General features: G+C 36.8%; 1 protein-coding gene across 4 annotated transcripts in view; it reads left to right on the forward strand.

Annotated features, from left to right (window-relative positions):
* SKB1 (SHK1 binding protein 1) overlaps nucleotides 1–22,367 on the forward strand; it is a 40,180-nt gene extending 17,813 nt beyond the window's left edge. For all 4 annotated transcript variants that reach the window (XM_088891562.1, XM_010248865.2, XM_010248864.3 and 1 more), the window contains 15 exons: nucleotides 8,881–8,965; nucleotides 10,230–10,321; nucleotides 10,419–10,454; nucleotides 10,623–10,691; nucleotides 13,360–13,428; nucleotides 13,564–13,617; nucleotides 13,714–13,788; nucleotides 16,759–16,851; nucleotides 16,934–17,037; nucleotides 17,706–17,754; nucleotides 17,840–17,926; nucleotides 19,939–20,044; nucleotides 20,522–20,609; nucleotides 21,382–21,475; nucleotides 22,128–22,367. In XM_088891562.1, the coding sequence (XP_088747688.1) occupies nucleotides 8,881–8,965; nucleotides 10,230–10,321; nucleotides 10,419–10,454; nucleotides 10,623–10,691; nucleotides 13,360–13,428; nucleotides 13,564–13,617; nucleotides 13,714–13,788; nucleotides 16,759–16,851; nucleotides 16,934–17,037; nucleotides 17,706–17,754; nucleotides 17,840–17,926; nucleotides 19,939–20,044; nucleotides 20,522–20,609; nucleotides 21,382–21,475; nucleotides 22,128–22,211 (1,185 nt within the window). In that variant the 3' untranslated portion in view covers nucleotides 22,212–22,367. The remainder of the gene's footprint in view (nucleotides 1–8,880; nucleotides 8,966–10,229; nucleotides 10,322–10,418; nucleotides 10,455–10,622; nucleotides 10,692–13,359; nucleotides 13,429–13,563; nucleotides 13,618–13,713; nucleotides 13,789–16,758; nucleotides 16,852–16,933; nucleotides 17,038–17,705; nucleotides 17,755–17,839; nucleotides 17,927–19,938; nucleotides 20,045–20,521; nucleotides 20,610–21,381; nucleotides 21,476–22,127) is intronic.
* Nucleotides 22,368–22,945: the final 578 nt, after the last annotated feature.

The following is a 22,945-nucleotide window of genomic DNA, read 5'->3' on the forward strand; positions in this document are numbered from 1 at the left end:
TTTCAGACAGGAATGGGAATGGGACTTGAAATCAGCAGGAACGAGATTTCATTCCCAAGGGAGGAGGGGCCGAGAATGGCCATTCCCTCAAATGGGGGAATGCCATTCCAGCAGGAATGGGAATGGAACTCATAGGCCATTCCGATTCTGATTCCAGACCCCTATTCCCATGAACCAAATGGGGCCGTAATCATTCAACATATCTGGAGTTTACAAGTATTCTGTATCTGTTGTAATTCATTTAAATAGATTTTTGCTGTTCTCAAGTGGTAGTTAAAAGTTTGTAGTGCTTTTAAACGATATTTTTATGGTTAATCATTGAATTATTGATTGTACCTTATAGCTGATGGTGCTAATGCAAATTTTGATGAAAAATTCTCAGCCCCAGGAATATGTAAGTTCAAAACTTAATGCACTGAAAACTGCTCAAAGCTGAAAAATTTTCACCTAAGAGAAAGCAATTTTTCCTACAAGGATTGAACATAGGATTTGGACTGAAGTGTTTTAGATCAAAATGTGGTTAGAAAGTATCCCAATATGATGGAGGTCACCACAAGTGCAGTACCTGGCTGTGAAGTTCAAACCCAGAACTCCTAGTGCTTCTCACAAAGGCGATGTTGAAATTGAAGATGATTCAACCTACACATAGCCTGATGCTTTAACTCTTGGAACCAGCATTAAATTGCATCAGAAGTAGCACCTTTTTAGTGTTATTTTCCACCAAAATATGTGGCAATTGAAGGTCAAGGACTGCTTGTAATAACAGTTAAAATGATGATCGAAAATCCTAGATTGAATTGTGAGATTAGTTGTCTTACAAGGCTTAACTAGTGAGAGTCTTGGAGAGAATAAGAGTGTCACGATGCTGGTCGATCTCTAGGTATTTAAACTCTAGAGAGGCCTAATTGAATTGCCTAATTGGTTCCATAATCAAATCAGGAAAGGGCTCCTATTTAGTTAGTTTCCATTCAGCCTTGGATTTGATTACTCAAACTAGTCTAGTTCTACTCACATTAAGCTTTTCCATAAAGGGGTTCACCAATCCTAGTGAGTTTCTACTTAATTCAAGAGGAGTATGAGAAGGAGAGTTTTGTATGTCATGGGACCCATAGGCCTCTAGTCCGAACCAAGATTCCCTCCTCTCTAAACGAGGTGGGACCTTGACCTTGCCCTATTAACTATGGAGAGATTGTCCTAGGCGTTTTCACTTCCAATTTGGCCCATAAATGCCACACATCCTTCAAGCTAAGTTCTTCCACCTTAGGCCCATTGGTTCAAATTTGATTATGTCCATTAGGTTAAAGAGCCTAATTAATCATTTATAATGTAGGCTCTCTGCTGTTAATATTTTTTTGATAGTTAAAAGGAAACCTTTATTAAAGAATCACAAAAACTGAATACAACCAAATAACAAGTGTTAACACCCCATAAACATACTCTAAAAACTCCCACCCAAACTAAAACAAATATTAGAAGGAGAAGCTTGAGTGAAACCAATCTTGCACTAATGGATCAGAAGCAAATAAACTTCTTGTAGTGTCCGAGCTGTTAGGCTTGATGAATTCACTTTTCTTGGGATAAGGTGGGTCAAGTTCTAGGATTTGGGATCCTAGTTCTGACAGGTTGTTTTCTTGTATATCCTTTCTACACTCGTTGGTAGCCACCCCCTCCTCTCATCCTTTCCCAGTCAAGGAAATTTGGTGCTCTCCAATTCCCCTAAAATCAGTGCTTTCTCTGTTGGGAAGTATTTCATGGTTGTATTAATACCTTTGATGTACTTCAAAGCAAAAAACCAAATTGGTGTTTGTCCCCCAACTGGTGTGTCCTGTGTAAGTTGAATATTTAGATTGCTTTCCTCCTTCTAATATCTTGTCCTTTTGTCAGTTTTTTTTTTGGAATTGGTTTGCTTCCCTTTTTGGGTGCAGGTGGTCTTCTCCTGTCAGATTGCAGGGTTTGTTTAGCCCTAATGGTATTAGTGGCACTAAAAGGAGTGGTAGGATCTTGTGGAGATGTATTAGAGCGGCACTACTTTGGACTGTTTGGGAGGAAAGAAATGCAAGGATATTTGAAGGAAAAGAAAAATGTAAGGAAGCCTTGGTCGAAACAATAACATTGAGGGTGGCACATTGGGCAAAAAGTTTGAAAATGTTTTCAGATTTTAAGATTGAAGATTTTTTAGGTTTGGGGACTTATTGCTGCCTCCTAATTTACAAGACAACAATTGTGGCTTGAAGAAGCTGAACTTTGATGGGAGTTGTGTGGGTAATCTGGGCCCCCTAAGGCATTGGGAGGTTTGTTAGAGATGAAGATGGAAACATCATTTCTCTGTACTCCGGTCTTGTGGAGTAGGGTGGTGTGGCAAGGGCAGAGTTTCTAGCTGCAACATATGGGGTTGGAAAGGCTAAAGATTTGTGTATTAATAAACTGATCATCGAGGGGGGCTCAAAAACTGTGATAAAATGGTTGCAGAAGGGGAAGGGGTGACATGGCAACTGAACAATGAATTTCAGAGGATTTAAATTGTTTTCAAGGGACATGTCCATCCAGGTGGGATGAGTGAGGAGATCTGCCAACAGTTTGGCAGATAGCTTAGCAAAGCAAGGGGTTCAAAGAACACATGTTTGAGGCTAATTTGTAATTTGTTTTGGGTCAGCTTACTAAAGCTGGTTTCTTTCACAACTTTTTGTTGTACCCATGTTTTTATAATTAATGAAATCATTTTAGAGTTATTATAATAAAAAAATGATTGGAAGCAAATAGGCTCCAAAGAAGCTGAATTAATATTTAATCTCTCTAAACCCTTCCTAACCTCCTCATCCCAAATTTCTCCTTAAGCGCTTTAGAAACATTCCTCATACTTTTGTTCTTCCTCTTCCTTTCAAAAGCTTTCCTAGTAAAATTCTTCCCTCCTAAAAAGAATAAACTTAGGGACTTGCCAATTTCCACCTCTCTATCTGCTAACCTCTTTAAATCCAAATTTCCCTTCTTTATCTCCTCATCCTCTGGCACCACATCAGAAGAAACCTCAAAGCTTTTATTTTCATCATTGCAAGGCATCTTCTCTACTCTTTACCTTGAGGATTCGTTGGATTAACTTGTTAGATAGTGTGTGTATGCCTTTAGCTCCAACTGATGAATTGCACATACCTTTGTTATGAATAAAAGAATATTTATTATGTGTCATCGAATTATTCTACTAAATACCCTCAATTCATATTCGTATTATGTATGAAGCCAAACTAATGATGTTCTTGGACTTTCTTAGAAGTGGAACAATTAAGTGTTGCTTTTAATCCCTAGACTTGATATTGATATCAAATTGTGTTACGATCCATTTGTCCCCTGGTGGTAGTATGGGATGCTAATGTGAGGTATCCCACATCGGTAGTATGGGGTGCTTATGTGCTTGGGTTCCCTCCCTCTAATAGCTAGCTTTTAGGGGTGAGTTCTCCTAAGGCACATAACAAATGGTATCAGAGCCTACACTATGCCTCCCAATTGCAGTCGTGCAACGCAGGTGGTGACGTCAATATTGCAGTGTTCGATCGGGAATAGGTGGACTAGTGCAAAGCTGGACTATGTGGGCGCCGAGACTATGGAGCTTGGTGGAATGTTACGATCCATTTGTCCCATGTTGGTAGTATGTGATGCTAATGTGAGGTATCCCACATCGGTAGTATGGGGTGCTGTTGTGGGGTATATATGTGCTTGGGTTCCTTCTCTCTAACAAAGCTTTTAGGGGTGAGTTCTCCTAAGGCACATAACAAATTGAGTATATCAGACTCGTCTATCTTTGATATTCCAACTAGTTAGATCCTTCTAGGTCAAATACCTAGGTATGTTGGGATATTCACGGATGGTATGTAATTTAATGATCAACGTGATAGGATTTGCTACTAATTTAAGAATAGTGTGTACTTTGTATAATTTCCTCTATGGATTCTTGAATCTACTAGCAGTAGGATTATTTGAATCCTTATTGAAGGATCCATTAGTGTTGGAAGTTGGACATCATGTCATAAAGGCAAAGAGTGAAAAAGTCTTTCCCTAATGTGGTGTCAAGTATTATTAGTAGAGAGATTAATTGCAAGTGATTAATTGGGTTGTATTTAGTGTTTTAAAGCGTATTCAAATGAAAATTTAAAAGTAAAAGCAAACATATAAAGCATTTTCAAGCATGTAAAACCCACAATCTCTCTTTTTCCTTAACTGCATTGCTTCAAGTAGCTAATGTGATGTAAAACATATTGGATTCTTGATTCTATGAGTCGCCTTTGTACCACACTCTTCAAGGCAAGCCCGAGCAAGTCTATGTTAGGGTCTGAAATTCTTATTTCTCACATGAAAAATAATGATTTTATAACTTTCATTGCCTTTTAAGGAGATACTTTATTGCAATGAATGAATGAACAACATTAGCAAATAGGGGGTTCTTGGCGCTTCGGTGAGCGAGCGAATGGTCATTTAAAAGTTGGATTCTCACACCGTACAAGTTGGATTTTCCTAATTTGAACATGTTATTTCTAGAATTATTAAGGTGCTAATGGTCATTTAAAAGTATCATGTAAGAATCCTAGTCAAATTATCAACTAGATATTTCTAGTGTGACTAGGATTTTACTAGTTTGACTAGCTAGAGAGATTCTAGTCTTTGGACTGGATTAGGAGAGCAAGATTCTCTCCAACTTTCTTCTAATTATGGTAGGATTCTAACAAAGACAAGGATAGGACTCTTGCAGCCGTCCATAATCTATAAGTAGGATGAAAGGTATGGGTATTAGATTTGGGGTGAGCAAATGGGTAGGTGCCACACTGAATCGAATGGAACCGACCTTTGTTCCAAATTCTTGGAACCGACCCCCACCCAAGTCGGTTTTAGGGTCTAGGGGTTTACCCTACTCGAACCAACCTAATGAACTGACCTTGGTGGAATAAATATCAAGTTTTTAGAGAACATACTGTTTTTGAACTTGTGAAAGAACATACTTCACAAGGTAGGTTCCAGTTCCAAAAACCTAAAACTAACCCCTATAGAGTAGGTTCCAGGTTTTTCCATGGAACCGAACTGAACTGGCCCATGCTCACCCCTATATTGGATGATGCAAAATCTCCCTTACAATGCTGAATTCGATCCAACCTAGTGAGACCAATCAATCTTGTTAGGGTTTTGAATCCCATTCAACCGATCTGTTAGCCAACTTGTCTAGCACAGTTTTAGATTATGTTTGGGAGTGCTTATGTTAAAAATAAGTGCTTTAAAACAAGTGCTTATTCGAATAAGCACTTTCGGATTTGGCACCCAGATTTTTCAAGTGCTTATTTTAAAAAATAAGCGCTTATTTCATATTGGGCGTTTGGTGGTTTTTTTCTCCAATAAGCACTTGTTTGTTGTGACTCTTTTGCCATTCATTTTCTTTCAAATTTTCAAAATATACCCTATAGGTGGTGGGTTCTCTCTCTCTCTCTCTCGTATAAGGAAGATTCAAGAAAGGTTTGGCTTTGGCTTGTCCTTGCCATTGATATTTGCAAGACCTCCTCCAAACCCTATTCAAGCACCATATTCCACAAAGCTCAACACTTGCAACTTTTGTATGGAAATGCAAATAGTTTTGGCCACAATCGAATGCCCTTTTTAAGATCAGACTGCCCTCCCCTACCCTTTTACATTTATGCATGCCGTACAAAATAGACTACCCTCCCCTGCCGGTTTCTGTTAAACAACATTTTTAATGGCTTCAAGGTTATTAATGGTTTCTGTTCTCCTTGAGACATTGTCGGAGTTCGGGTCTTCGAGAATCTTTATTCTCTACGAAGCAAACTTGGGCTTGACTTAACTCAGTGAGGGTTCAGTCGAAACAATGTTATTAATGGCTTTAATTCCTTGAAAGGCTGTGCTATCTCACTGGATTGGCTTCGTCATTCGTCCTTCTAACAAGTACTCTGTCTCTCTCTGTCGATTCTATCTCATTGGACTGGGTCCACAAGACCGAGAGTGGTATTTTAAAATCCAACTAGGGACCCAAATCAACACTCAACCTTCCAATGACCACTATTAAGAAATTGAAGAATCGGAGTTGCCCCCTATCTTAACAGCATGAAGCAAATTTTTGATAGGGCTCACCTTTTTTACCCTTTCCACTTATGCCACCTCCCTCTCTCTTGTTGCCTTCCTCTACCTTGTTCTTAATTTTTGAGTAGTGGCAGCACTCCTTCACTTGATACAATTTTGGGAGAATTGCTAAGAGAAGAAGCCCATTTGGTTACTTAGTCTACTATCAATGGAAAATCTGATTCTGGGTTAGAGGCAGTTTTTCTTGCAAACAAGCCTAAACAGAAGAGAGCTTTATCCAATGTGCAGTGCTATGAATGTGAGAAGTATGGACATGTTGTCTCTCACTACAGGAAGAGGAACTTGTGCAATTATTGAAAACAGCATAGACATATAACGATTGAATGTCCAACACGACTTGGGGCATTGATGGGAAGGGGAACAACATATGCATTCTAATGAGAACTTAATGCTGCTATTTCTGACTTTACAAAGTTACAAACTATGGAAGATTGATCTCAAGAAGCCTTTTCGGGACAAAGATTGGGAGGTAAGTGGGGCTAGAAGGTGAACCAACTTTTGGTGCTGATAGTTTTACCATTTTGTTCTACAACAAGAATTAAGACTTCTTGAAGGCTGATGTTATGAACGCCATGAATGAATTCCATGAACACAATGCTGTAAGCACTGAATGGTGAGAGAGAAGGTACCAATGCAGCCATGCAATTATAGTGAGAGAGATCTTCGTGAATTTGATTGAATGTGCTATTCAGAGGGTGAGATGGTTGGAGAAGTGTTTGGTAGGTTGCTTTGTTAGCACTGAAATTGACAACGTAGAGGTTTTGAGATGTGTCAGATCAGAGTGGTGCTTAAATGACGACATTCAGGTGAGAAAGCTAAATGCAGGTTTCTTTCTTTTTATTTTCTGTAGTAAGGAAGAGGCAAATTAGTCCTGGGAAGTGAAACAACCAAGTTTAGGACGTTAGATCTACGGTAGTGTAGATGGAATCCACTTGTGGGGGCAATTCAAGAAGTAGGGAGCAATATCCTTGCTTGGATTAATGTCCTTGAAATTCTCCATGCGTAGAATCTGAATAGGTTTTGTGCCACTGGAAACACTTGTCGTTGTTTCAGAAGAGTTGATGCCCGTATGTTTAAGTTGAGGAGTCTGGTTGTAGCAAGAATTCTGATTGAATTAGAGAACTTACACTTTATCCCCTTGAGGCTAGCTTTAAACGTTGCTTCCCAGATCTTATTCTAACTTGCTCCAACTAGGGTTGTTCACAGGTTGGGTTGGGTTGGCTTACTGAGATTTTTCCAACCGACCCGACCTGGTCGGGTTACCCGAAATTGAAACCGAAACCGACCTGGTCGGTTTGAGTCGGGTTGGGTCGGTTTCGGCTCTAAGTTCAACCATGCTTGAGCTTGAGTTGAGAGAATGAGAAGATGGGAGTTGGGAGAGCCAAGTTCGAGTGATGTCTTGAAGTTGAGACTTGAGAACTTGAAATTTCAAATTTTTGATTCTTGAGAGTCAAATTGTATTAGAGATTGTGCTTGAGTTGAGGGGCGGACCAAGTTAGAATAGAAGTTATCAAGAAAATAGAAATTCAAACTGTATTAGAGAAAGAAGACTGAAATTTGTATATTTCAAGAAACCTTCTAATCTAAGTAAAAAAGGACACCTAATTCTAATTGTAATTGGTTGCCTATTTGGTGTAAAAGACCATAGAAACTAGGGTCCTTTGATTCTTTTCTTTAAACTTTTCCAAAAATTTCTTGTCTAGTTGTCTTGCAATACTTGCCATTAATGTCATTCCTAACTAGAAGACTAGAAATTAAGTTAGGTTGTAACTAGGATAGAGACAACATAGTTAAGTAGGAACTAAGTAGTTTGTAACTACGAACTATGAACTAGGAACTCGAAATCGACCGATGCTGAAGAAAACCTGGCCTACTCGGGTTGAGCCGGTCCGGGTTGGTCAGTTTTGTCGGGTTGGGTCTTCTTATGAACAGCCCTGGCTCCAACATACCTTGGTGTTGACCCCATAAGGACCTCACTGGTTGGCATATCAAAAGCGGATTAGTTTTGATACCAGCACAATACTACTATCAAGTCTTGGACTACAAGCAACAATCCAATAGCTCCATCAATTGAAAGGTCTAGGAGCACATTGGAAATGGTCTAGTTCAGTGTTTCAGAAATGTCCATGCCGATACCTTAGGTCTAGCCCTAGCAGTTCAGACATACTGCTTCATCCTTGGGCAATATAAGTCATGTCAACCTCGTAAGGATAAACTACCCGCGTTTATCCACTGGTAGAGAACTTTTAGTTTACACAAAAATTATGTAAGTCTAATTAAATCAGCGATTATCATCATTCTTCAATGTAGATCAAGAGCCATTACATATAAACACACCCAATAACACATGTAATAAAAAAGGAGACTGAACTTTTGTTCATAAATAAAATCAGTCTACATAGCATATTGGGTCTTGAGGGCATACACTGTATATTAGTAACCACTGTTAAAACTTAGTATGCTAGTGTGCTGTACTTGCTGGATTGTTACATAAACCAATTTTGTTAATAAGTTGATCAGCAATGTTCTAGTATAAGGCCTTTGATGTGATTTTGTGTAAAAATTGAATATTATCATTGCTTGGTACTAATAACAATGCTATCCCTCTACAAAGCTTTGCAGTTTCCAATGCATCAAAATTTGTTGCATCTTTAGTTTGAAAGCTCATAGAAGGCTTAGTATTTTGTCTGTTGACATATTAAAATTCTTCTAAGTCTGTTGACAAATGGTACTAAACAATATCTTGCCCAGATAGTGATTTCTGGAAAACTATTACACAGTATCACCATGGGGATCTCAGAATTGGCAGCTAATCATGCTGAGAATGATGTTGAAGGTATGACTCTGAAGACCTATCCTTTTTCTTGTTAAGACTTGGTGGTGGTTATGGGAAATTCCCCAATGCTTTCTACTTGTTATACAAGGACACAAATCTACAACCAACTTTTCTTTGATTATATTGCATTTTACTTTTACCTTTCCGAAAAACTGTAGATTTACAGGAATGTTTTTGATGGTTTAATGGATACAAGATGGAGAATAGAACTGTATCTGTCAGTATTAACTTGGGGAGCTCCAGGGGGATAATAACATTTTGAACAAATGAAACTGTAGTATGCCTGGAAGAATTGATTGGAAGATTTATAGTGCATGTTAAACTCAAGAATGTGGAGGTTGGTTTTGTTTGGGTTCAAATAAATGTCTATGGACCTAACATTTATAGGGAAAGGTGTGAATTATGGGAAGAGCTTTATGCAATAAGAGGTCTGTGGGTGTGGCCTTGGTGTATACAGGTGGATTTCAATGTGGTAACGCTTACGGATCAAAGCAATAATCCTCATCAACAGATAACCACAAGTATGAGAAATTTCAATCTTTTTGTTTGCTCTTGTGGTCTAAAGGAGTTGCCTTTGTTACATATCTCCTACACTTCGCCAAACTTCTAGGCTAACCCTAGGTACTCAAAACTGGATAGATTCATCTTTTTTGTTGATTGAGAATAGCATTTGGAGAATTATTTACCAAAAAAAAAAGCATTTGGAGAACCTTTCCTCTAGAGCCATACTCCTTTCAGGTTGACTTTTTTGTTGATAGGATGACTTTTGAGCGTCGTCCTATCAAACTAGGCCAGGATTATTATTTAAGGGGCCTAACTCCTTTCAGGTTTGAGAATATGTAGTTTACACACCAGGTTCTTACAAAAGGTTAAGGATTGGTGGATTGTGTAGTTAGCTAGTTGGTATGAAATGGAACGGTTTTAGGTTCCATAAGAAGGTGCAGAGGTTAAAAGGAAAGTTAAAGGATTGGAGCTTGGTATGTTGGCATATTAGAGTTGAAGGAGGAATTAATAAAATAGAGCAATGATTTAAAAGACGTGCCTAGGCGCACAGGCGAGGCACCTATTTCGGATTGATTGTCTGAAATTTATAGTTTCATTTTATTCCCATCAATATGGGTCATGTCTTGTTTTCAGAACACTGATTGAACTACATAGAATATTTCTGGAGCTCATTTCATTTTCAGCCATTATATATCTTAATATATAGCTATTTCCCATTGGTTGTCTGAAATTATAGTTTCATGTTTTTTTCGTGTTTTAGGAATACATAGACATCCATTGAGGTCTTATTTAGACTATGTTGGGTATCTTTATCAGAGGATGGACCCACTTCCTGAGCAAGAGCGCTTTGAGGTGCCAGAACTCTTTCATTCTTTCTTATCTTACAAACTAGCAGCTAATTTATTATATTCTTATTTCTTTTTTCTGACCCCAATGTCTATTATGCCAGCTTGGTTACAGGGATTTCTTGCAGTCTCCTTTGCAGGCAAGCCTTTTATGTCTTCTTTTTCTCTTTGTATCATTTTTCAACTAGCAATTTTCCCTTCTTAGCTTTTGCCTGACCAATGGAGTTTTATTTTATTTATATTTGAGTGCAATTTCTTTTCTTTTCTCATGTCATTTAAAACCTTTTCTCTACCTTTGATCAATACAGCCTCTCATGGATAATCTGGAGGCCCAAACTTATGAAACATTTGAAAAAGACACAGTGAAATACATCCAGGTATAGCTTAAAAATTATTGGAATTTCGTTTGTTGTTTTCAGTCTTTTATGTTTCTTGAATATGCAATTAACAATTATAATTTTTTTATCATGTGGTATGTTTTTCATTATGTATTCCGCAACTTTTAGAATAGCTACCTTGTTGTGAGAAATTTCCATTTGGCTGAGATGAACTGTTTAAGGGTGTGGAAGATTATTGCCGAAAGAAGATTGGCATGACCCCTGTGCAAGGATTGAGACAAACAAATCAAGAAATGGTCCAAAAATTTTATTTATCCAAAAAATGAGTGACAATACATTACCCATGATTGAGACTTTTCATCTAGCAACTTTAAATGCCTAATGAAATGTTTTTGTCAATGGAACATTCTTCTTTTCATTCTTTACTGTCCCATTAATTCTATGGTTCTTGTATCACATCTCTTTTCTTGCATTAGTAAAGTTGCTTGGTCTGTTCATAGTCTGTTAACAAGAAAAAGAACCTTATTAATGGGAATAAAAGAAAAAGAACTTTATCCTGGAGGGAAAGAAACACTAAACTAACCTTCCGTATTTTTGAACTTCGTCTATGGTTTTAGAATACTGTAAAATACACATATACCATTTATGCTTTCTACACAATGTTTTAGATTATATTCTTGTTATATTATTGGTATTATTGGTTTACTTGGCATTCAAGTAGTTGGCTTATCTTGTTAAAACAAAAAGCATTATATATAGTGTATTGCTCAATATTTCTAGTTATGTGTTTCATGCCATGTTCTACTTGTTGGGCCATGCCATGCCTTGAAAGCAAAAATGCCTGGACATCACCTATCACACTGTTACAAAATGGGTAAGTGTCTGGGCAAGCTGATTTGAGGATTGTCTTTCGGCATCTTTGGTTCTTGTCACTATTGTTAATAGGGGATCAGTCTCCTCACATAAATTAATGGATGTTTTTTAGGATTTTAGAAGAAGTTGAATGCATGTTTCTTGTCCTATCCTAGGAACATGGTTCTTTTATACATTCTTATGTGTTTTACACTTTTTGTAGTGTTCTATTAACTTCCTAATTACCTTTTATTGGTCCTTGTGTGCTAGTAATTGTCTGTTAGCTTTGAAAGAAACAAAATGAAGACCTCTTGAATATGTGAATCCTTAATCATTTTGAATAGGATATCAAATGTCAAAATTTTGCATTAAAGAAGTAATCAGAACACAGATAATTTATGATGCGTAACCCCAGAATAGAATGGAATATAACAAAAATTGCAAAACCCATCCTTCATGGTTGTCAAGGTGTTGCATAGGCGACTAGGCGACTAAGTACTCAACTAGGCGACAAAAATGACAAGGCGGGTGCCTTTTATAATGTCATTTATATTGCTGTATCTTATTAATGTATGTGATTACATTTTATTATAAGCTATATATATCAATTATACTTTGTTTTAATGTTTTACTATTGAAACTTAAAAGATCAAAGGGTTTTGAGAAGAGAAAAAGAAAGAAAGAAAGGATGCAAGAAAGAGGAAAGAAAGAATAGAATAATAAAGTTCTATTTTTCTATTCTCTCTCTCTAATTAAATAGAACAGAAACTCCGTCCTTGTTTTTTTTTCTATTTTACTTTCCATCTTGAATATTTATCATAAAAAATTAATAACCTTCTTTAGCTGCTAATTCATATGAATTTGCTCTATTAAATACTTATTATAGTAGTATTATTTTTGAAAATAATGAAATTAATATATGTAAAAGATTTTTTTCTTTTTGATATGATGATTTGCCACATTTTTAGAGGAACTTTAATGTTTTTAATAAAGAGAGTTGCTATTTTTCAATTAACATACATGCTAAATGGTCTGTAAAACTAGGAAACTAGCCAAAAGTCAGTTTTTTATATTATAAAACTTTTATTGCCTAGGTGACTAGGCAACCCAGTGGTGCCCAGAATCGCCTAGATGCCTTGAAAACTATGCCACCCTTGTATATGAACAAAAAAAATTGGGTATTCCAGTCTTTGTACACAGATTTATTAGTTGTTTTATTTTCTCTTTAAAATTTGTTTTACTTAAATGTAGGGGTATTATAAATCTGTTTACACAGATTTGTTATTTTCTCATTTTTTTTCAAAAGAATTTATTATTATAATAAAAGTGGGGCAGTAGTTGGAGGAAGATAGTTTGTCTTCCCCTCTGCTGCAGCCCTATTTCCTTCTTCTTCTGGTCTTCTTTTCTCCTCTAATCTTAGACTAAATCAGTTCTAAATTTGCTTTTACTTTTACTTTGAATTTGTTTTATATTTATGTTTATGCTTATTATTAGGATCTTAGCTAACAAACTTTTCAAAAATTTAATTTCTTTTAAAATTTGGGATTGCATGTTTTTGTGTTTTAATGATTTTTCTATTTTCAAACCTTTTCCAAAATTTTGTGCCACTTCATCTTTTCACGTTCCTTGCCGTACGCCTTGCATGTTGCACCTCAGGTGTTAGATGGCCCTTGTGCTTTTATGCTTTGAAAGCACTGGTTTTATTTCCCTCTCTGTGCATGCGCTTGCACGTGTTTAAGAGTAGGCCATGTGTTTCTTCAATGTATTTGTGTTTGGAGATATGGTATGCATGCATGATGTGGTTGGCTGGAAAATGGTTCTTATGGTGTCTAATTTTGTACTTTCAATTGGGCAGTACCAAAGAGCAGTCTGCAAAGCTTTGCTTGACAGGGTCCCGGATGAGAAAGCATCAAGTGTAACCACTGTAAGTAAACTACTGGTATTGATGCCTTTGTTTTCCATATATTGTTTATACATGAATTAGTCTTCAGGAATTTACTGGCTTGCATATATTGTTTGTACATTACTGAGTGCTGAATTAATTTCTATTTGCTGAAAGGTACTGATGGTTGTGGGAGCAGGGCGGGGACCCCTTGTTAGAGCATCATTGCAGGTCTTAAACATTCTATATAAGTGGTGACCTGCTTTATTTCCGTGTTACGAAATTTAATAAATATTTAACCCTTGCTAATGTTTTGAGATTTTACAGGCGGCTGAAGAAACAGGGCGCAGATTAAAAGTTTATGCTGTGGAAAAAAATCCCAATGCAGTTGTGACACTCCATGTAAGTTCTTGAAATTTGGGCTGATAAGAACTGTCATTTTATTTTACATTATAGTGTCTAAACTCATTATCAGTGTTCAACACTCTAATGTATTACTATTGACTGGATAATTTCTCACGGAAGTTGATGTTTTAAAATGGAAGACAATGTTCATGAATACTGAATGATCTCTTGGTTGTTACTACAAATACCATTTTCATTGTGCTCTCTCATTTCATTTGTACATGCTTGTGGCATCTAAAAGATAATGGCATTTTACATCAATTAATTTTAATATTTCTAACAACAAGTCAACACCAAAATATAATTAGTTTTATAGAGAGATCACATGTCAAAAGTATTATCAAGTAAAGAATGTTATTATTTTGAACTAACAATGTATTGATACTAATAAAAAAATGAAAGGGCCAGAACCCTTTTCTATTTCTTTTAAGAGAGAAAGAAATTGTTGAAAATTGAGAGTACTCTTTATCTTTCTTTCTCTCTTTCTTTCATTGCCTCTTCTTAAATCCATTGGATGTTTTCAGTGTTTTAATGGTAAAGTCCTTGAACATGACAAATCATATACATAAGTTGTGGTAGGTTATATTAAAACTTTTAATAATATGCTTTAATACAAGTTAAAGGTGAATTGCACTAGAGCTTTCTTACAGGTGTCAGTTTAAGCACAAAAAGTGAGGTGATATGTGGAAACCATGGGTTGTGCTACTGTAGACTGGCCAATTAATTGTCTTGGACTACTCTTGGGAGGCAACCTGAAAGCTTTGAGTTTCTGGCACCCTATAGACTGATTCTCTGAAAATTTGTTCTCTTGTAAAAGAACCTCCATTTCTTTGAGAGGTTGGATCGCCCTATAATCAATCCTATCCTAGCCAATATTCAAGTGTACTTGTTTTTAATTTTTATCTCCTGTCTGAGTAGATTCAAAGAGATCATGAGGGACTTTTTTCTTATGGGAACCAGGGGACATCAAGAGAGACTATTTAGTTAATTGGGAGGTAGTATGTTGAAGGAAGGACAGTGGTGTTTCGATTGTGGGGAGAATTGTAGTGAAGAATGTGGCATTATTGGGGAAATGGTTGTGGAGATTTGTACTGGATGAGAATAAGCTATAGAACAAAATGATTGGGAGTGTATATGGTTGGCAATGACAGCTGGGATGTTGATTTGAATGCTAGGGTAAACATCTCTTGTCCTTGGAAAATAATTTTTAACCCTTGTCACATTTTTTTGTAGCTAATGCCTTTCACGGCAGAAAACTGAAAACCCCATGTAGAACGCTGTCAGATATTTCTCATTGACCAAAAGCCATACATCTAATTTTTGATAATTGAAAATGATTTCATCAATCAAAAGTAATAAAACTTTACAAGGATCCTTTGGAGAGGCATGAGATGCAGCCTCCCATAAACATTACAAGTGATCAGAAATAACGATTAGAAAGCTGCCCAAAATAAATGATCCCTAGTAGACCCCTATTTAGCAAGATAATTGGCAAAAGCATTTGCCTCCCTACCCACCCACCGATCCCTATAACTCCAAACAACTGAGTCTGGATTTGCAGCCAGCCCAGAATCACCTTAAATCCCCTTCAATTAATAGGTTCTCCACTCCTAGTTGATCAGCAATCTGAATTCTTTGTACTTCAGCCAACAACTCATCTATTGTAGAGTCCCCTATCCCTACCGGGCCTGAGAATAAGGATATGATGTTGCCATTCTCATTCCTCAATACTCCTCCAATGCCAGATGGTCCTGGGTTACTGTTGCTCTGACCGCTCCTCCAATCTGTTGTGGCTCTGGTCTTCCTAACCAAAGTGTGTGCAACTGTGGCCCAATTCCTCCAAATGCCATCAAATGAAAAGGAATTGAAAAAAGCCAAGGATTATAATTTCACTGATAAAAAACCATATAACTAGCTTAAATCTCATTGACAGATTATAATCGGTTAATCACCCATCACAATAGAACTTGATCCAACTCTGTCAATAATCTAATTATAGCCAAATATATTAGTAGAAATAGCCTTGTCTGTTGCCATCAACAGTAAGATAATTTCTAAGGTCCAGAAAGAGAAAAGATTGATGGAAGTGTAAAATTAGATATTACAAGTAATGACAAGAATGCTCAAAAGTGTAAAACCAGAGGATCTATAATTTTATTTATAATGAAGAAAATTCCCAAAGCCTGCATACTGTGTCAATCTTCACCATCTTTCTGGGTGTTGTTCTGAATTAATTTCTGGTCAAAGAAGTTACTGTCTTTGATCAAACGTCACCATCTTTTTGGGTTTTTCTTGCTTTGAGATTCCATATAAAATGAAATCTGTCACAATTCACTAATATTTGACCATTGATGGGGGTATGCTGCATCAAGAGAAGTTACTGTCTGGTTTGGAGAAAAACTTTTGTTATCTGTTTATGGGGGCTGTTCATGGTCTGATCTGGTCTGGATTGGAGGAAATCTCAGACAAAACCAGACGAAACCATTTTAGTATAGCAACCAAATGAGATCAAACTGTTTATAGTGGTGTTCATGGTCTGATCCGGTCTGGTTTGGAGAAAATCTCAGACCAAACCAGTAAATTACTGTCTGAAAATTCTTAGACCAGATGAAGCCGTTTTAATATAGAAACCAAACCAGACCAAACTGCTTTTTTGATTTGGTTCGATTTCTAATATGGTTTGGGACATTGTATTGGGCTTAACAAAATTAGAAAGTTGTTATTATGTATTATTCAGTTTACAGTTTGCTCTGATTTCTAGAATTCAAAAAACTGGACTGAAAACCATAAAATGAACTTTAAAAATTTTCCGAACTGAACCAGAACTTTCTTAAGACCAGATAATTTGGTGGGTCTGGTTTGGCGGTCTGGACCATATAATGAACTCCTTTAGCTGTTTACTTGTTGGAATTTTTGGACACTGTCCCTATCTTTTGTACATAATCTTGGATCTATTTTTTGAAACAGAGCTTGGTTAAATTGGAGGGTTGGGAGAACATTGTTACCATAATTTCTAGTGATATGCGTTGCTGGGACGCGCCTGAGAAAGCTGATATTTTGGTGAGTGAGTTTGTATAATAATGATCCTTTACTCTGTTTTGTTACCACTTTCTATTTATGCTTATTTCTGATCAAATTTTAGGTCAGTGAGTTACTTGGTTCTTTTGGTGACAATGAGCTGTCCCCGGAATGCCTTGATGGAGCCCAAAGATTTTTGAAGCAAGATGGGATTTCAATTCCATCATCGTATGTTTTCTTAGAATTAATTTTGGTATTACTTATATTTGCATATCATCTTGTCCACTTCTTTCCCTGATTTTAATATCTTGATCTACCTTTGCAATGCACATGGTGTACTTCTATTTTTTTGTTTCATGCTGGAAGGGTGGGTTGGTGGGGGATGGGTGCTGGTTTCAATCCTTGCACAGGGATTGAACAACTAAAACATTCATTTGTTTGTGTATTTCTTTCTTCTGTCTTGTGTTTTCTCTTTTCTATGTATAAGAAGGAAAGTCATTAATTGGTTGTTGAGCAGCAGTGGTGGTATCTGCAACTAGCTTTGCTATCATTTTTTGTTTCTATTTTTTGTTTGTGCTTTGGTTTTAACTCAAAAATCTAATTGACCTTTTGCTTTGTAAACTTGAAAATAAGGTTCATAAAAATAATAAATCTGCTGGTAATATTTTATTTTTGTCATTATTGTTTTCATGCGCTCTTGCTGAAATTGCATTTCAACCTGCCTGGGCTTTTGTGTTGAATCTGTTGTAACCAAAATAATTTCAATGGTCTGGAATATTTCACATCATTTATTTGCATGGGATATCTGTATCATCTTTTATTTTTTTTTAGATTTGTACTAATATGCTTGTTGTTGTTTATCTTAAACAATACAATTGACGACCTGGTTACTTCAGGTACACAAGTTTCATACAGCCTGTGACAGCATCAAAGTTATACAATGATGTATTTCCTTCTCTCTGTTTTTAAATGTTCTTATACCTTCTTGGTTTCAAAGATATCACTTGAACCATTTGATGTCACATTACAGGTGAAATCACATAAAGATCTTGTTCACTTTGAAACTGCTTATGTTGTCAAATTGCATAGTGTGGCAAGGCTTGCTCCTTCTCAACCTGTGAGTTTCTCTTGAATATAATGCTTTCCTTTTTCCTTCAAAAAACTTATTGTAATTTATGTGCTGTTTGATGCAAGGACAGATTAGTTATTTTACTATGTTATGTTCACACCCTAATAAAATAATGGATTGGGCACTGCTACACCCACTTGAGTTTTGTCAACATTCCTTCACCTGCAAAGCAAAGCACCATCAATTTTCTCCCACCTCCTTTTTCTATCATCAAACATCAAGAAATTACCTCAGAAATCCCCAGTTACTTTAAAAGTAAAGGTACACCACACATGAAGTGGAATATCCAAGACCCCAAGCTACATTGTTTTCCCTGTTCTTTCTCTTTTCTGTCTCCAAAACGCACTCTGCAAGATTTCTGCTATGGAACATAAACAAAAACAAGCCTCCATTGGCCCATTCAGCTTTCTGACACCTAAAACTCTTTCCTTCCTCCATTTGAATCCCACCCAAGCTTCCACTTATACTCCTGTATTTTTCCCCAGTCTACTATGTCTATTTGGGCTGTCAGAACTAACCTCTGCCTCCACTCCCCCCTTCTTTCTCTGCTAACACCAGCTTCTGGTTTTTAGTCGAGCATGCCAACTGAGGCTTTGTATCAACCTTTAATTGTTCCCTGCATGACTGAAATTCATTAGGTACTTGCTCCCCAGAAAAATCTCCTGTTTCCTTCCGTTGAGCTTCATCCCTGGGGAGCCTCAGTTCCTTCAATTTCTCAGCAAAAGCTAGCCAGCCACTTCTTCCTTTACACTCTGGAATGCATAAGAACTGTCTTCTATTATCGACATTTACAGGTTTAAGAAGGGCAAAGACACTGAATATGGAACAAATAGAAATTGAAGAGACTCAAGAACAATTATTGGGTTACTAAGTAGCAAACAGGATGTAGCCTGTAACAACAGATCAGTGATTTAAAAGGTGCGCCTAGGTGTGCGCTATGTGCCTTGCGCCTCAACCCAGGCGTGTGCCTTTTTAAAATTTTGTGCTTTTTGCGTTTTTCTTTTTGAGTCTAACGGCTGGGCCGGGGGCTCCGCCCCTGGACCCTCGACCATGCCCCTTGAGGCAAGCCCGGCAAATCTATGTTAGGGTCTGAAAAAACTTATTTCTCACATAAAAAATAATGATTTTACAACTTTCATTGCCTTTTAAGATGATATTTTATTGTTACAAAGGCGACTCATAGAATCAAGAATGCAATATGTTTTACACCACATTAACTACTTGAAGCAATGCAATTGAGGAAAAAAAGAGATTGTGGGTTTTACATGCTTGAAAATGCTTTATATGTTTGCTTTTATTTTTAAATTTTAATTTGAATACACTTTACATGTTATGTTTATGTATTTTAATTTTAGATAATAGGTTTTTTAAATCATTTATTTTAATATTTAAGTTTATATTTTTATTAACATTATGTTTAATTTTTTAAAATATTTTTTTGGAATTTTCTGACTTTTTTTTATTTTTAGCTTTTTTTTTTGTAATTTTGCGTCTTTCTTAAAAAGGCACGGGCCTTGCCTTGCGCCTTGCGCCTCAGGCGCAAATTGGCCCTTGCGCTTTTAAAACACTGCAACAGATATGTTATAAGCGAGCTACAAAGACTAATAGAGGAGCTAGAAGCAAAAGTGACATTTTTAACCTTGGTAGGTTCTTGGTTCCTTTTGTTTAATGTTTTTTACAAGACACCTGTGTTTTGCAATCTAGTGCCCCCCTTTCTTCAAGATTTTCACCATTTCATTTTTTAAATCTCCTTTTTGTTTGGTTGACAAGTTCAACTTATATCCCTATTGTAATATTCTTGTCTTCTTAGATGTTTGTGCAGGTATTTGTGTGCTTTTTCTCTATTTCTATTCAAGAACTTGTGCCAAGCTCTAGTTTCCCTCCCCGTTATTTTCCCTTTTCCTTTAAAACAAGAAATTGTGCTTTGGTCCACTTGTTGACAGTTTGAATTATGGTAGTCGGGTTTAGATTGATTTCTTCTGTTCCATGTTGTCATGCAGGTATTCACGTTTACTCATCCAAATTACTCAACCAATAAAAACAATCAGCGGTACAAAAAGTTGAGGTTTGAGATACCGGCTGACACAGGATCTGCCATGGTGCATGGTATGTCTTGCAAAAATCTCTCTATGCTTTCATTTACTTTGTAGTTGCAGTATAGAGAACTTTTTCTAATGATTGAAACTGCACCTTATCTCTTCTTCACTGCCTGAAATTGATAAAATGAGTACAAAGTAACCGAGTGTTAATATCGAAAGCCAGGGTTTAGGAACATGAGACAATGAAATTAATGGTGTTGATGGTTGGATTAAAAAGAACTAATGTGACTCTGTAAAAGAAGAGGTGTTTTTTGCTTTTGCGGATTAATATGCCTGCTCACAAGATGAGATACAGACTTTCCCTTGAATCCCCTAAATGGAAATATGTAACTCACAAAATGAGATGCAGACTTTCCCTTGATACTCCTATATGGAGTATGGCTTTATTGTGCCCATAGTATTTCTCCTTTCCAGTTTTCATCTTTTTAGATCCATTGTGAAGTACCCGTTCATAATGATTTTAATGTTTCATCCTGAGTCATAGGACTTGCTGGCTATTTTGATGCAACACTCTACAAGGATGTCCATCTTGGTATTGAGCCGACTTTGGCAACACCAAACATGTTCAGCTGGTACGATTTTCTCATTTTATTTTTTTACTTTCCTTTTTTCTTATACATGTGGTTTACTAGTCCGGTCAGTCTGTTCAAGATTCCTCTTTCTCTGGATAAGGCACTAACCACAGTTTCATCAAATGGGGAATGCCAAAGTTCTTGATGGTTGGACTTTGACCACAACAGATCAAATTGAATTCTGATTGGGGTATATCTGAATTTGATTCGATAAGGAAACCGTGGTATTTGAATTTGATTTGAGTCTGACAGATCTCTAATTTCCTATATTTGAATTTGATTTGGTTAGTGGATATCTAATTTGAAACCAATTCAATTCAAAGGTGATGCCTAGTCGACAAGGCGCCCTTTGAGGCTTGCCTCACCTAATCGCCAAGCAGTTTTGTACTATGTATTATAAAATACTTTTTTATTTATTTTTTTACATTATAATTATAAAATAGGCACTATTAAACTAAAATATTCATTTTGTGTCTTTATATAATAATTTATTTTTATTATTTTTCTTATTTGTTAGGGTTTAATCAATATAAACATTTCTTATTTGTACTACTACTACTACTAGCACAGCTAGCACAGAAACTCGATAGAAATGGTGGGATCTGATTCATTTGCATCCCCTACTTGACCACAAATGATTAGATTTTGTTGCTCAAAATTATAGGAACATACATGGTATTTGGGTCATCATTTCAAGTTGGAACTATGATCTACAATATTATACTTCATTCATAAGCTTAACTGCATGTTCATCCCATCTTTTTTGAATTAGGTTTGCCATATTTTTTCCATTGAGGACACCTGTATGCGTACAACCTGGTTCACCTTTGGATGTGCACTTCTGGAGGTGTTGTGGTTCTTCGAAGGCAAGTCATTTTGGTATCAATGTTATATAGACAGCATTCAATTTTTACAATTGGTTGATTACTTTTTACAGTTGGTTTTCTGATCGGGGTCTAATTGTCTAAAGTATTTGGCTCAAGCCCTGCCTGAAAATTTCTGGGCCTGATGCTGTTCTTTGTTGACACAACCTTGGTCGAAGCCCAGAAATTTGCAGACGGGCAGATTAAAAATCGTGACCCCTAATAATAAACTGTTGGTTCTTGATGAAATAACCAAAATTATCTGTGTATTTAGTTATGTCAATTTTATTTACCATATTAGTTCTGTTATTTTCGCTCACTGTGGAGTAAGTGCAATAAGAAACACTACAAAACCTTGTATACGGTATTTTTAAACTTTGTATTTGCGCTCTTCCCAAACTGGGCCTTTAATATTATTTGTATTTAATGTGGATTCATTTATGATGCCGGAAAAAACATGATACTGAAAAAACTTACAACCAATCATAAAAAAGGAACCAATCAGGTGGATTTCCGTTATCATGTCTTTTCCGATCATAGATTTTCCCTATTTATGTAGCACATTACAAGCTATGTATGCACTTGGGCCAGTCGGCCTTTTGTTCTTCCCCTTGCTGTCTAAATAGTTCTAATGAAAGACATTATTCGTATGCAGGTGTGGTATGAATGGTGCATCACATCACCCTGTCAATCACCTATTAACAACAGCAATGGTCGTTCTTATTGGGTGGGCCTCTAGCAATTCCCGTATCTGTGATTGCATTCATTAGTTTTGAAAGTGAAGGAAAGCTGCGCCCCTAAAAAGGCTCGACTCGCATCTGTTGTAAACCAGCCTCTGTTTCATGCTTAATTATGTATGCTAAATTAATGAAGGTACATGCGTTGTTCCCCAAAACCAGAAGACATCCTCTGAAAACTGAGTTCCCGTTTTCCCAGCCTATTGACAAGGTTCAAAGTATCAACACGGGCAAGGTTCAAAGTGTCGACATGTATTAGCCCGTATTGGCTGATGCGTATCGTTCCGGGCTTTCGGCACCCCACCAATGTGCCTTTACAGTGGGTGTATTGGTGATCTGACCGGTTCAGGGTGTGGCGAAGACCTAAACCGGCTTCTCTGAACCAGTTGGCGAAAAATTAAAAAAAAACCACCCAAATGAGTATTGATTTGCCCAATACACCCATACCGGTGTATCGATATTTTGAACTTTGGTTTCGGGAGCTCCCTGATGTGCTCTTACAGGGTGTATCGGAGTTCTGTTCGGTTCAGGGGGTAGAGCTTTAAGCCGCCCTCCGAACTGGTTTTGAAAAAAAAAAAAAAAGAAAACACTATCGATATCGCTAAATATGCCCCTACCGGCATATTAATATTTAGAACCTTGCCTACTGAATTTCTTTGTATGGCGTGTGGAGGATGGGGCTGAGCTCCCGTCAAGTTTAAAAGGTTTGACAGTTTCCAAATAGTGTCACGGTATA

Source organism: Nelumbo nucifera, chromosome 7, assembly GCF_055504915.1.
Source record: "Nelumbo nucifera cultivar China Antique chromosome 7, China Antique-T2T, whole genome shotgun sequence".
Classification (NCBI taxonomy): domain Eukaryota; kingdom Viridiplantae; phylum Streptophyta; class Magnoliopsida; order Proteales; family Nelumbonaceae; genus Nelumbo; species Nelumbo nucifera.